Source organism: Notolepis coatsorum (genome assembly GCF_963971535.1).
Source record: "Notolepis coatsorum genome assembly, chromosome: 11".
NCBI lineage: Eukaryota > Metazoa > Chordata > Actinopteri > Aulopiformes > Paralepididae > Notolepis > Notolepis coatsorum.
The window spans coordinates 95649713-95662212 of record NC_140175.1 but is presented as its reverse complement, the minus strand read 5'-3'; the positions used below and the strand labels follow the sequence as shown (position 1 = coordinate 95662212).

At 48.1% G+C, this 12500-nt stretch overlaps 1 protein-coding gene across 1 annotated transcript in view; it reads right to left on the bottom strand.

The window, feature by feature from the left end:
* LOC311237205 (uncharacterized protein) overlaps nt 1-12500 on the bottom strand; it is a gene marked incomplete at its 5' end in the record, with an annotated part of 93435 nt that overhangs the window by 79579 nt on the left and 1356 nt on the right. Inside the window, 2 exon segments of the mRNA XM_084325014.1 lie at nt 334-416; nt 553-584. Coding sequence (XP_084181140.1) covers nt 334-416; nt 553-584 — 115 coding nt within the window.

The window sequence follows — 12500 nt, the reverse complement described above, 5'->3', positions numbered from 1 at the left end:
ATTATTATTATTATTATTATTATCATCATTATTTATAATAATTAATTTTTATATTGGCCACAATTTTATTATGTCCTAAATTGAACCTTTGCTCTCATGTCATGCTCAGGTTGGGTGGAAAGGAATCCCAACCTGAGCATGACATACGGTAAGAACAAAATGGCTGCCGTGTGAATACGGCCAATGGAAAGAAGCTGTGTACATGCCAGGACAGGAGAGAGGGATGAAAGAGAGGAAAGACGAGAAGACACAAGAAGCATGGGGGGTGAACACGTGCGAGAGGAGAGAGAGGTAACAGAAGAAGACGACCACATCGACAACATGTCCACTCACATCTGGTCGCGGGGCCAGGACCGAGCCAGGACAAGTGAAGGTCACAAACTCGTGACATCGTTTGTGGACCACGAAGCTGCACACTGTGGGGGGGGGGGGGGGGGGGGGGGGGAAGACACGTGAGAACAAGAGAGAACATCATCGGAAATGGATTATAGTCACGTGGTCGGATATTGAATTGAACACCAAGAGGGAGATTAAGATCGGAGCGCTGCGTACCTTGACATTGAAATCCCTGCTTGCCGATGCCCCTGAGTGAGAAAAGGTTCACAGTCAAAACACACAAACAATGAATCAGAACAACAACTAGGCCTATCTACTTCCTATCCGGTCTCCTAGGCAATGGGAAAAAAGATGAACATACAACACTGCCAGGCCGGGTGGTTACTATTATGTTCTTTTTATTTCATTTCTTTTATCCACTTTTTCTCCTTATTTTTCTATTTTTCTCCCATCCCAATTTCGCTGTTTTCAATTCTCCCCTCCCCTGTCTTGAACGTTGCTCGCATATCAAGGGCGTAATTCTGTTGTCATTGGTGGGGGGGGACACATTGGGGGGCGTGGTCAGTGGCGGAAGGGTGCAACGTATAGTAGTATGGTCGCGGGGCTGGGGGCACGGGGGGTGAAGGGGGGGGGGGGGGTCCCCCCATTTTCGTTTTTTTTTAAATCAGTTGTGCAAGTCAATTTTGGTGAGTTGTTTCTATATAATTCACTTATGACAAGTCTCGGAACGTGCATACTACGTTGTGTGTATGAGAGAGAGAGAGAGAGAAGGAGAGAGAGAGAGAGAGAGAGAGAGAGAGAGAGAGAGAGAGAGAGAGAGAGAGAGAGAGAGAGAGAGAGAGAGAGAGAGATCGCGCTATTTATCACAGTTTCACACCAAACTGGGGAGGGGTGTTACAGTATGTAGCCTATTTGAGCACACCTGAATACTGGGCTGTTGTTGATATGTAAAAGACAGCTGTGGTCCTTAGCGCCGGGTGCTCACCTGGCTACTTGACTTTGCATGACAATGGCTCAGAGATGGCCAAGCAGCCGTTTTCCTATCACATCGCGTCACCGTTTATTATCGTGCAGCGGACACTAACTGCATTCTGAAAACATGCCGGGGACACTAACTGCATTCTGAAAACATGCCGGGGACACTAACTGCATTCTGAAAACATGCCGGGGACACTAACTGCATTCTGAAAACATGCCGGGGACACTAACTGCATTCTGAAAACATGCCGGGGACACTAACTGCATTCTGAAAACATGCCGGGGACACTAACTGCATTCTGAAAACATGCCGGGGACACTAACTGCATTCTGAAAACATGCCGGGGACATTTCCCGCGGACCCCCCCCCTTAGTTACGCCCCTGTCGCATATGCCCCCCACAGGTCGGTCGTAGGGAGGATAGAAGCCTTGCATCACGTGTCCCCTCCGGTACACGAGGAGGCAGCCTGTCACATCTTTTCACCTGCCAGCGCGGACTCTCATTGGCGAGGTGTAACGTGTGGGGAGGCTCACACTACCCCCGCCATTTTCCTGTCTCTGCTGTGCAGACGTCCCCCAACCGACCTGTAGGAGTCGCTGTTTACAACGTCCAGATTACCACCCATCGACTTCCCACCCGCTGACTCTGCCAATTGAGTTAGTATGACGGCCAGCCCAAGCCGGAGGCAACGGCGTCAGCCGGATTTGAACCCGGTGTCTCTTGCGTCGGTGACGAGCGCAATGTCCGCTGCGCCACCCAGCCGCCCTCTATTATGTTCTTTTTTAAAGACTAAAGAGACGAGCAACAGTTTGGCATCTGTTGCCAACATCACACACACATTCATGGTCACGGAAGTGATTCAATTGACCTATCTCTCAAACCCCGCCCTCTTTTCTTTTGATCCTCCGATCACAACTGTCGCTTTCCTTGAAGCAACAGTTGTGATTGGAGGATCCACAAATGAGGGCGGGTTTTGAGAGATATGGCAATTGGAACATGGTGTCTGTCTTTCGATGTAATGAACAAAGCAATTATGTCTAGGAGTCAATCATTTTTTTGCAGCGCAGAAGCTGACAGGGTGAGGCGGAGTAGAGGGAGGCCCTGTTGTTATTGTCACACACACGCACGCACACACACACGCACACACACACACACACACACACACACACTTGATCCTCCCTCCTCCAGAAGTGCGCTGTCGGCAGGTTTTTTCCACTGTCTCCTTAGAGCTTTAATTGAATAATTAAAGCCATTGATTGGCTAAAGGGTCCACTCAGCGGCCTGCGTGCTGTGAATCAGGTCTTGATTAGGAGGTTGAGAGATGAACAAGACGCCAGAGAGAGGAGAGAGCTCCTTGACAATCACACTGGAGAGAAGCATGTCATCGTCCCCCCACCCCCCCCCCCCCCCCCCCCCCCCAGCACCTCCCCAGATCATACAACTGACCATAATTGCTGATCTACCGTCAAGTCTACCATCTGCTGAGGTAATAATCAAAGCAGGAGTTTGGAGAGGGTCATCTGATCCTTAGTGTTTATTAGAAGGCTGCCTTCTATCTGCTGCACGTTCAGTGCATTCTGTAGTCGAGCCTGTGTTCCGCTTGCTGTCCAGCAGAGGGCACTAGAGAACCAGGTACGAACCGTGACAGGATCAACAGCGCTGCTTGCTGGCTAGACAAGGGAGGAGAACCATGCAGGGGGAGTGGATATCAAAGGAAACCGGGAAAGAGGGGAGTGATTACAATTATATCCTGATGCATACTGTACATACAGTACACCTCTCTCAAACACCTACAGTTGGAAAGACACCCTACTAAGAAGAGTGTTAACATGAACCAATTAGGGCGCACACAGTGGTGGTTCAGAATGACTAATATAATAATAATGCCGTACCACGAACTCATGTAGACCTGATTGTTGTAGGTTTGAATCTGCCTCAGGGCCTGTGTCACATGTCATGGCCCCGCCCATCTCTCCTGTCACTCTCAATATAATGAGGCAAAAACACCACTAATAAAATGATATTCCACAAAAAAAAAATAAACAATCACTTGTCCTTGTCTTGGTTAATAATATCAATAACGCCCGGCCCTGGGGGGATCTGTTTCCAGTGTAGCACCGATCAATTAGATTGCATTTTGGTTTGTGACCCCTAAAAAAACTAACAATGGAAATGTATTATATTAGGGGATTTGTCACAGTCTCGTGACCTCTCTGAATTATTTTGTGCTCCCCGTTGAGGACCCTGTTGTAACGTCCTGCGTGAAGAGGGGGTCTCTCCCTGAGCCCAGAGCTGCTGGACCACTGTGGCGGGGGCAGCAGCCAGTTGGAGGAATGTCCTGAAAGCTTCCCAGAGGCTGCTGGCACAGTCGCCAGCCTGCACCCGGGCAGACCAGACCCCCCACCATATGTCCCAGCACACACACGCACACACACACACGCACGCACACACACACACGCACGCGCACACGCACGCGCACGCACGCACGCACACGCACGCACGCACACACACGCACGCACACACACACACGCACGCACGCGCGTATTATGATGGAACACGGGCGCGTTTTGAAGCGGTCTAAGCAAGAGGCGTCTATAATTTCCCTAGCCGCATTTCTCTCAGACGCTCTCTGATTGGCCGACGCGGCGACGACAGTACTTTTCCGTAGCCGCATTTCTCGGTTTTGCTTAGAAGTGGACGGTAGAACGCCAGGTAGTTTGCAGGATGTTCGATGCTGTGTGTTTGAATGAATGAATGAATGAAAACTTTATTAACAGATTGCAGAATGGGTACAATACAGTACGGCTCAATACACACAATTGTTAAGGGGATGCAGACCAGAGAAAGACGTTTGTCTTGTTTACATCAGGGTCCCCCGTTTTCGATTCATATCGATAGTTTAATAGCTATAGCCTTGGCTCGTTTAACAATATGCAAAATATGTGTACAGCCCTGTACTCATACTGAAGTTATTCTTGGTATATAATACTACACATACTAGGTCTGATTGTGTAACGAATCGATTCCACGTCGCGCTGTGTGTGAGAGAGAGAAAGAGAGAGAAGGAGAGATAGAGGGGGATACTAATTAATTCCGCCCCCCCCCCGTGAAGAATTCACGAGCCGCCCCTGGCGTGTGTGTGTGTGTGTGTGTGTGTGTGTGTGTGTGTGTGTGTGTGTGTGTGTGTGTGTGTGTGTGTGTGTGTGTGTGTGTGTGTGTGTGCTGTGCCACAGCCAGCCTGCTGAGAGTCATTGGGTTATTGACTGGGATCTTTAGGTCTGTTTGGGCGCTTCCTTCCTCACCTGCTCTGACGAGGTGCTGTGAATGGAGGTCATATCAAGGCGGCGAAACACAGCCGAGCTCAGAGAGAGACGCCAAATGCCACAACGTGTGACTGACCTACAGACTCGTTTACATTCAGTGTCTGTGTCCGTTGAGTGATTAGTTGTTTAAAGTGAAACCGTTGCTCTCGTGAAAACGGACTGACGACCGTGGCTGTTGGCGGAGACGAATCCCGCGCTGAACCCCTGCACTTATTTGTATTTGCACTTTTATATTTAGTATATGTATTGTATATGTATTTTTACTTTGCTCTATGCCAGGGGTTCTCAAAGCTTTTTTATACCACGATCCCATTTTATTTTGGATTTTTTTTGGCGACCCCACACTAGATCCACAAAGAATGGATTGCACGGAGCAAGTTGCACCCTTACTTACAATTCATTATGAATTGAAAATGGGGGACCCTGATGTAAACAAGACGAAAGTCTTTCTCTGGTCTGCATCCCCTTAACAATTGTGTGTATTGAGCCGTACTGTATTGTACCCATTCTGCAATCTGTTAATAAAATGTTCATTCAATCAATCACCGTGCAGATTGATTGATTGAATGAAAATTGTATTAACAGATTGCAGAATGGGTACAATACAATACGGCTCAATACACACAATTGTTAAGGGGATGCAGACCAGAGAAAGACTTTCGTCTTGTTTACATCAGGGTCCCCCATTTTCATTGTAAGTAAGGGTGCAACTTGCTCCGTGCAATCCATTCTTTGTGGATCTAAATGTATCGGGTCATTTCAACGTGGAATTAAGGATTATCAAAATAAAAGTTGTTGAACTTGATCATACATATTTATTAGAAACATTTATTAAAGCACTATGTTATCAATACACATTTATAAAACGAGGCATATTTAGCAAAAATATTTATTATTATTATTATTATTATTTTTTTTTTACTTGCCACTGTCACCTACCAACTTTGTGTCGTGACCCGTAGTTTGAACTGCTGCTCTATGCTTTTATCTGTGAAGCCCTTTGGTACAGTCACAACTGTTGTAAATGTGCTATATAAATAAAGTTGATTATGATTATGATTATGATTATGATTGCACTCATCCGGGAGGCCTTCCTGTGTGGAGTTTGCACGGTCGAGGCCTTCCTGTGTGGAGTTTGCACGGTCGAGGCCTTCCTGTGTGGAGTTTGCACGGTCGAGGCCTTCCTGTGTGGAGTTTGCACGGTCGAGGCCTTCCTGTGTGGAGTTTGCACGGTCGAGGCCTTCCTGTGTGGAGTTTGCACGGTCGAGGCCTTCCTGTGTGGAGTTTGCACGGTCGAGGCCTTCCTGTGTGGAGTTTGCACGGTCGAGGCCTTCCTGTGTGGAGTTTGCACGGTCGAGGCCTTCCTGTGTGGAGTTTGCACGGTCGAGGCCTTCCTGTGTGGAGTTTGCACGGTCGAGGCCTTCCTGTGTGGAGTTTGCACGGTCGAGGCCTTCCTGTGTGGAGTTTGCACGGTCGAGGCCTTCCTGTGTGGAGTTTGCACGGTCGAGGCCTTCCTGTGTGGAGTTTGCACGATCTTCGCAAGTTCACACAGGTTTCCTGTGGATGCCCCAGTTTCCTCCCACACCACGAGAACACATGCATGCTGGGTGCATGACCTTGACCTTGACCTTAATGTATATTTCAGTGGATACCGTGATACTGTAAATAATGTATACTCAGTAGATAGTAAATTATAACACTACCTTATGCATACTGCACCTTATGTGACACTGTGAATAATGTGAATATTTCTTCAGCTAGTCAGATAGTAAATTATATTGACCATATTGACCAAATTGTTTACACTGCCTGTGTTGTTTTTACTACCTGTACCACCCCCCCTCCCCCCCATGCTGCTATGATGCCTGAATTTCCCCAAGGGGATCAATAAAGGAATATCTTATCTTATCTTATCAAGGCATTAGAGGTGTAGTGGCTCAGGAGGTAGAGCAGTCGTCTGGTAATCTGGAGGTTCCCAGTTCGATTCCCCCTCCTCCCGGGCAGCGTGTCGAAGTGTCCTTGAGCAAGACACTTAACCCCTAACTGCTCCCGATGAGCAGGTTGGCACCTTGCATGGTTGCCTTCGCTGTCTGTGTGAGAATGTGTGAGTGAATGGGTGAATTTGAGGAACAAAATTGTAAAGCGCTTTGGATAAAAGCTGCTATATAAATGCAACCATTTACCATTATTACCATTTAGTTGTCTCCTAAATGGCTGGGATGGGTTAAATGCAGTGGATTTACATTCTTTGGACTTCCGGTTCAGTGGACTTCCTTTCCTTACTGTATGTAAAACAGCCCACATATCAACGTGCCACGTGGACCAGCTGGTTCTGTAGCCACTGAATCCCTCGAGCTGAACCCGTTCACAGTAAGTAGCAGAGTAGAGCTGGACTGTGTGTGCGTTTGTAGTGTGGGTTGATGTATGGAGGTGAGGTGTCAGCTGGGGTCAGAGCACCAGTGTAGGGTGCCGTTCAGGAGGCGGGTGGAGCTGTAACCGCGGACACGCACGCATGCACACGCGCACGCACGCACGCACACACGCACGCACACACACACACGCACGCACACGCACGCACACACACACACGCACACACAGAGGCAGAACAGAGGATGCAGCAACAGGCCTACCTAGTCAATTTCAATGCGTGTGTGTGTGTGTGTGTGTGTGTGTGTGTGTGTGTGTGTGTGTGTGTGTGTGTGTGTGTGTGCAAGTGACAGTGTGTGTGTGTGTAGCCTACTTGTTTAACTATACTCGTGAGGGCCGACTCTTGATGGTTGTTATGTACTAGGAGCCTGATCACTCCTGTGTCACTGTGCATGCAGGCCTGATCACTCCTGTGTCACGGGGCATGCAGGTGAGGGCTGCCAATTAGTTAATTAGTGCTGATTGGTTACCTGCTGGGAGCTTTAAAACCAGCCCTGGAAACACACATGCAGGGTCTGTGCTTAGAGGAAGAGCTGTCACGTTCTTCCAGTCCTTGTCCTTTGGTTTACACTAATAGTTCCTTGATATAGTAGCATTTTGAGTTAGAGCACAGGGTTTTGGTGTTGGTTTGCACATAGGTTGCGTGCCTTTGAGCCAGGGTCGTAACAGTTGGGCGCTCGTCCGGGATATTTTACCCCTAGAAATTTGTTTGGTGTTTTTTTTTTGTGTTACACGGGGTGTCATGGTATTATGGTTTGGGTGGTGTTCGTTACATATTGTGTAACGTGGGGGCTTGAGCCGTTTTCGTCAAACAGGTGAGTATGCCTTATTTGTTTGTAATTTGATGTGACTACTTATGCTGTTAAAATATATAGTTTAGTGGGCACCACATGTAGATAGGGACATTATTTTCTGGTTGTTGGTTAGCTTCCTGTGCACCACATACTCCTGGGGCAGTCAGGGAAGGGATTGGCACCATCTACTTGTCTGGTACCGTATCATGTACTGGACGGGTGGATGGTCAAGTATGATCTTTGACTGGTAGCAGGTGTGGTTGAAGATGATTAGGTCTACAGGGCATTAGTTTAAGGGTAGGTAGGTTAGGGGGGCCAGAAAACACAGGTAGTGTGGTAGGGCTTGATTTAGTGTTTCTTAGGGTAGACATGTGGTGGGCCGGTTTTGACTGCAGTTTAGATGTAGAAGCATATGTAGTCATATCAGGTTAGAAGGCGCACCTGTTTGGATTTGTTTGTTGAATTTATTTTGTTTGTTTTGAGTGTTTGGTTAGCATACCTGTTAGCACCTGACACCCTGCGTGTATGACACGTCTATTTCTTTCAGGGTGGTTGTTTTTTATTTAAAATTTTTTGCAAACTGGAAAGGTGCGCTCCGTAGATCTCACATTTCCACCGCGTTCCCTTCTGGTTGTTATTATTGGCATTAGCGTTCTTCATGGTTCTTCAGTGGTTCTTCGTGGTTCTTCAGTGGTTCGTTAGGGGGTCTTCAGTGGTTCTTTGGCGGTTCTTTAGTGGTCTTCATGGTTCTTTAGTGGTTCTTCGTGGTTCGTTAGTGGTTCTTCCTGACTGTGAAGTAAAGTGAGTAGCTTGTGGTGACTGGTACAGTAACGATGGCTTCCATCAAGGACTTTGTTGATCACCCGTCTCATGATATGTTGGGGAAGTTTTCCAAAGAACAACTTCTAGAACTTGCTGTACACTACAGGGTAGAGCTTACTGCAAGTGAGAAACGTTTGAAGCCAACTGCCTTGAGTGCTTTAAGGGTGTTACTCATTAGGGAGCAGGTGCTTGAGGAGAGGGTGGAGGAGCCTTTGTCTGACGCGTCTCCGCTATTACCTGGTGCAGAGGGTGAGTGGAGGATTAGGGAGTTGGAGTTTAAGGAAAGGCAGCTAGAGCACGAGCGTGAGGAGAGGAGAGAGGAGCGTGAGCTTAAGGAGAGAGAGAGGAGAGAGGAGCGTGAGCTTAAAGAGAGGAGAGAGGAGCGGGAGCTTAAGGAGAGACAAATGTTGCTGGAGGAGAGACAAATGTTGCTGGTGCACGAGCGTGCGCAGAAGAAGCTTGAGTTTAAGCATGCTGCCTTACAGGCCGGTGCTCTGCATTCAGAGTCACGTTCCGGGTTTGATGTAGGCAGGAATATTAGGATGGTGCCTCCATTTTTTGAGAAAGACGTGGAGAGATATTTTCCCCTTTTTGAACGGGTGGCAACCACATTGAAGTGGCCTGATACCGCCTGGACACTGCTGCTACAATGTGTTTTAGTTGGTAGGGCACAGGAAGCCTATACTGCCCTGTCCCTTGAACAAAGCGCTGATTATGAGCTTGTTAAAGCTTCCATATTGAGGGCTTATGAGTTGGTCCCCGAGGCCTATCGTCAGCGGTTTAGAGGCTATCGCAGGTCGGAGGGACAGTCGTATGTTGAATTCGGAAAAGAGAAGGAGAACCTGTTTGACCGGTGGTGCACTTCGCAAAAAGCAGAGTCAAGGGAGCAGCTCAGACAGTTGGTTCTCCTAGAGGAATTTAAAAGGTGTGTTCCTGATAACGTTTCCACACATCTAAATGAGCATAAGGTATCGAAGATAGGCGACGCTGCTGTCTTGGCTGATGAGTTTGTGTTAACACACAAATCTGTCTTTGTAGAGGAGGGCCGTGTGGAGTCCAGGGGTAGTAGGCGTCCTTTTCAGGGGAGCCGGTTCCCGGCACCCGTGTCTGCTGGTCGGTTTACTTCGACTCCTAGGCAAGGTGGCTCTGCTAGTGCATTCCCAGAGGGGGTTATCTGTTTTTACTGTAAGGAGCCTGGTCATATCGTTGCTGGGTGCCCGGTGCTTAAGCAGAAAAATGTAAAAACGGTGGCTCTGGTAGAAATCATGGACAGGACACCTATGCCGACATTAGAGGGTGGGGTGCGAAGTATCAAAGGTGCAGACAGGGAGCTAGAGGGCTCCTCAACATTTATGATGGATGGATTTGTTTCACTGGTTGGTGCATTAGGATCAAAGCAGGCTATTACAATATGGAGAGATACAGGAGCTTTCCAGTCTCTCATTCTGGATGGGATTTTGCCATTTTCGGAAGATTCTTCATTGCATTCCGGTGCCATTGTTCAGGGCTTTGGAGGAGGCTTTGTGAATACTCCTTTGCATGAGGTCTCGCTAAACTCTCCCTTAGTATCAGGCAATGTTGTCGTAGGAGTGTGTTCTCACATCCCCATAAAGGGGGTGTCCTTCATTCTAGGGAACGATTTGGCCGGTGGCAAAGTGCTGGCTACTCCAGTTGTAATTCCCGTCCCTGTAGTTTCTGAGGTTCCTGATGAGCTCGCACAGAAGCATCCAGGAGTGTTTCCTGTGTGTGCGGTAACACGCGCAATGTCAAAGGTCAAATGTGACACCCATGATGTTGTTAACTCAGATTGTGATATGACACTTAGTGACACGTTCTTTGTTGAGTTGAAAAGTGGCCCTGATGAGGGTTTTGGTAAGGTGATACAGTCTCATGAGCAGTTGGTACTAGAGCAAAACAAGGATGTCTCCTTGTCGTCCCTCTTTGAAGAGGCGGTTTTAGAGGATGCAATGGTAGATACGTCTCAAGGATACTTTGTTAGCAATGACGTGCTCATGAGAAAGTGGACACCACCTAGCCTGTCCAGTCTGGATGACTGGGGCAGTGTGTTTCAGATTGTTGTTCCAGCCGTGTATCGTCCTGATATACTGCATCTAGCACATGATCATGATCTTGCTGGTCACATGGGAGTCAGGAAGACTTATGACCGTGTGCTGAGACATTTTTGTTGGCCTGGTTTGAAGTCAGATGTGGCACAATATTGCCGCTCGTGCCATGTGTGTCAGGTGGTTGGTAAACCAAACCAGAAGATCCCTCAGGCTCCTCTGCAGCCTATTCCTGCCGTTGGGGAACCTTTTGAGCGGATCCTCATTGACTGTGTTGGTCCCCTCCCTCGAACAAAGACAGGGAACCAGTACCTTTTGACTATTATGTGTGCAGCGACCCGTTTCCCTGAAGCCATTCCTTTACGCAAGATCACAGCCCCAGCTATATCCAAAGCTCTGGTTAGGTTTTTTTCGGCGTTTGGTTTACCAAAGGTTATTCAATCAGATCAAGGGTCTAACTTCATGTCCCGTCTCTTTGCTCAGGTCCTCCAGCAGTTGTCTATCCAGCATTGCCCTTCCTCTGCCTATCATCCAGAGTCCCAGGGGGCGCTGGAGAGATTTCACCAGACTATCAAAACAATGCTGCGGGCATATTGTACGGAGTTCGAAAAAGACTGGGATGATGGAATCCCTTTGCTTCTGTTTGCTGCTAGGGAGGTAACCCAGGAGTCTCTTGGATTCAGCCCGGCTGAGCTGGTGTTCGTCCACACAGTGAGGGGTCCTTTGAAACTGCTGAAGGAAAAGTGGTTGGCTGACCAGACTCCTTCCTCTACTAATTTGTTGGACTATGTGTGTGACTTCAGGCTTAAGCTTAGTAGAGCATGTGAACTAGCGAAAGAGAACCTAAAGGTAGCCCAAGGAAAAATGAAGGTGTGGTATGATAGGCGGGCCCGACATAGGGTGTTCTCACCGGGAGACAAGGTGTTGGTTCTCTCGCCTATTCTTGGGTCTGCATTACAGGCTAAATACAGTGGGCCATACTCCGTTGAGCACAAAGTTGGTGAGGTCGACTACTTGATTAAAACTCCCGACCGCAGGCGCAAGAGTAGATTATGTCACGTCAATATGTTGAAGGCGTACAATGATAGGGCTCAGATTGACCAGTCAGGGGTCAAGCCTGTGGCTGTTCTAACAGTTTCTGCATCTCCTATTGTAGCCGACTGTTCTGTGTCGAAGGAGATTTCTCAGGGCAGGTTGCCAAACACCCAGATACTAGGTGACTTGGACTCACACCTGTCGTACTTGCCACTTCCTGAGCGTACGGATGTGGTGCGCCTACTTAGACAGCATATACGTTTGTTTTCTGATGTCCCTAGTCGTACTAATGTACTCGAGCATGACATTGATGTTGGTGATTTTGCAGTTAACCTTGCAAAATGTGAATTTGGACAGGCCACGGTTACCTACCTGGGTAAGGTGGTTGGACGTGGGCATGTGTGCCCCATTGCAGCTAAGGTGGAGGCTATAGTGGGCTTCCCTGCTCCCATCACCAGGCGGGAGTTAAAGCGCTTCCTGGGTATGGCAGGGTACTATAGGAGTTTCTGTAGGAACTTTGCTTCTGTTGTTGCCCCTTTGACCAATCTGCTCAGTCCTAAGGTACCTTTCGTGTGGACTGAGACTTGTCAACAGTCTTTTGAGAGCATTAAGGGTATTCTGATTAGCGCTCCCGTTCTGTCAGCTCCCGATTTTCAACTGCCATTCAAGTTGGCAGTGGATGCTAGTGACCTCGGTGCTGGAGCCGTCCTCCTGCAAGAGG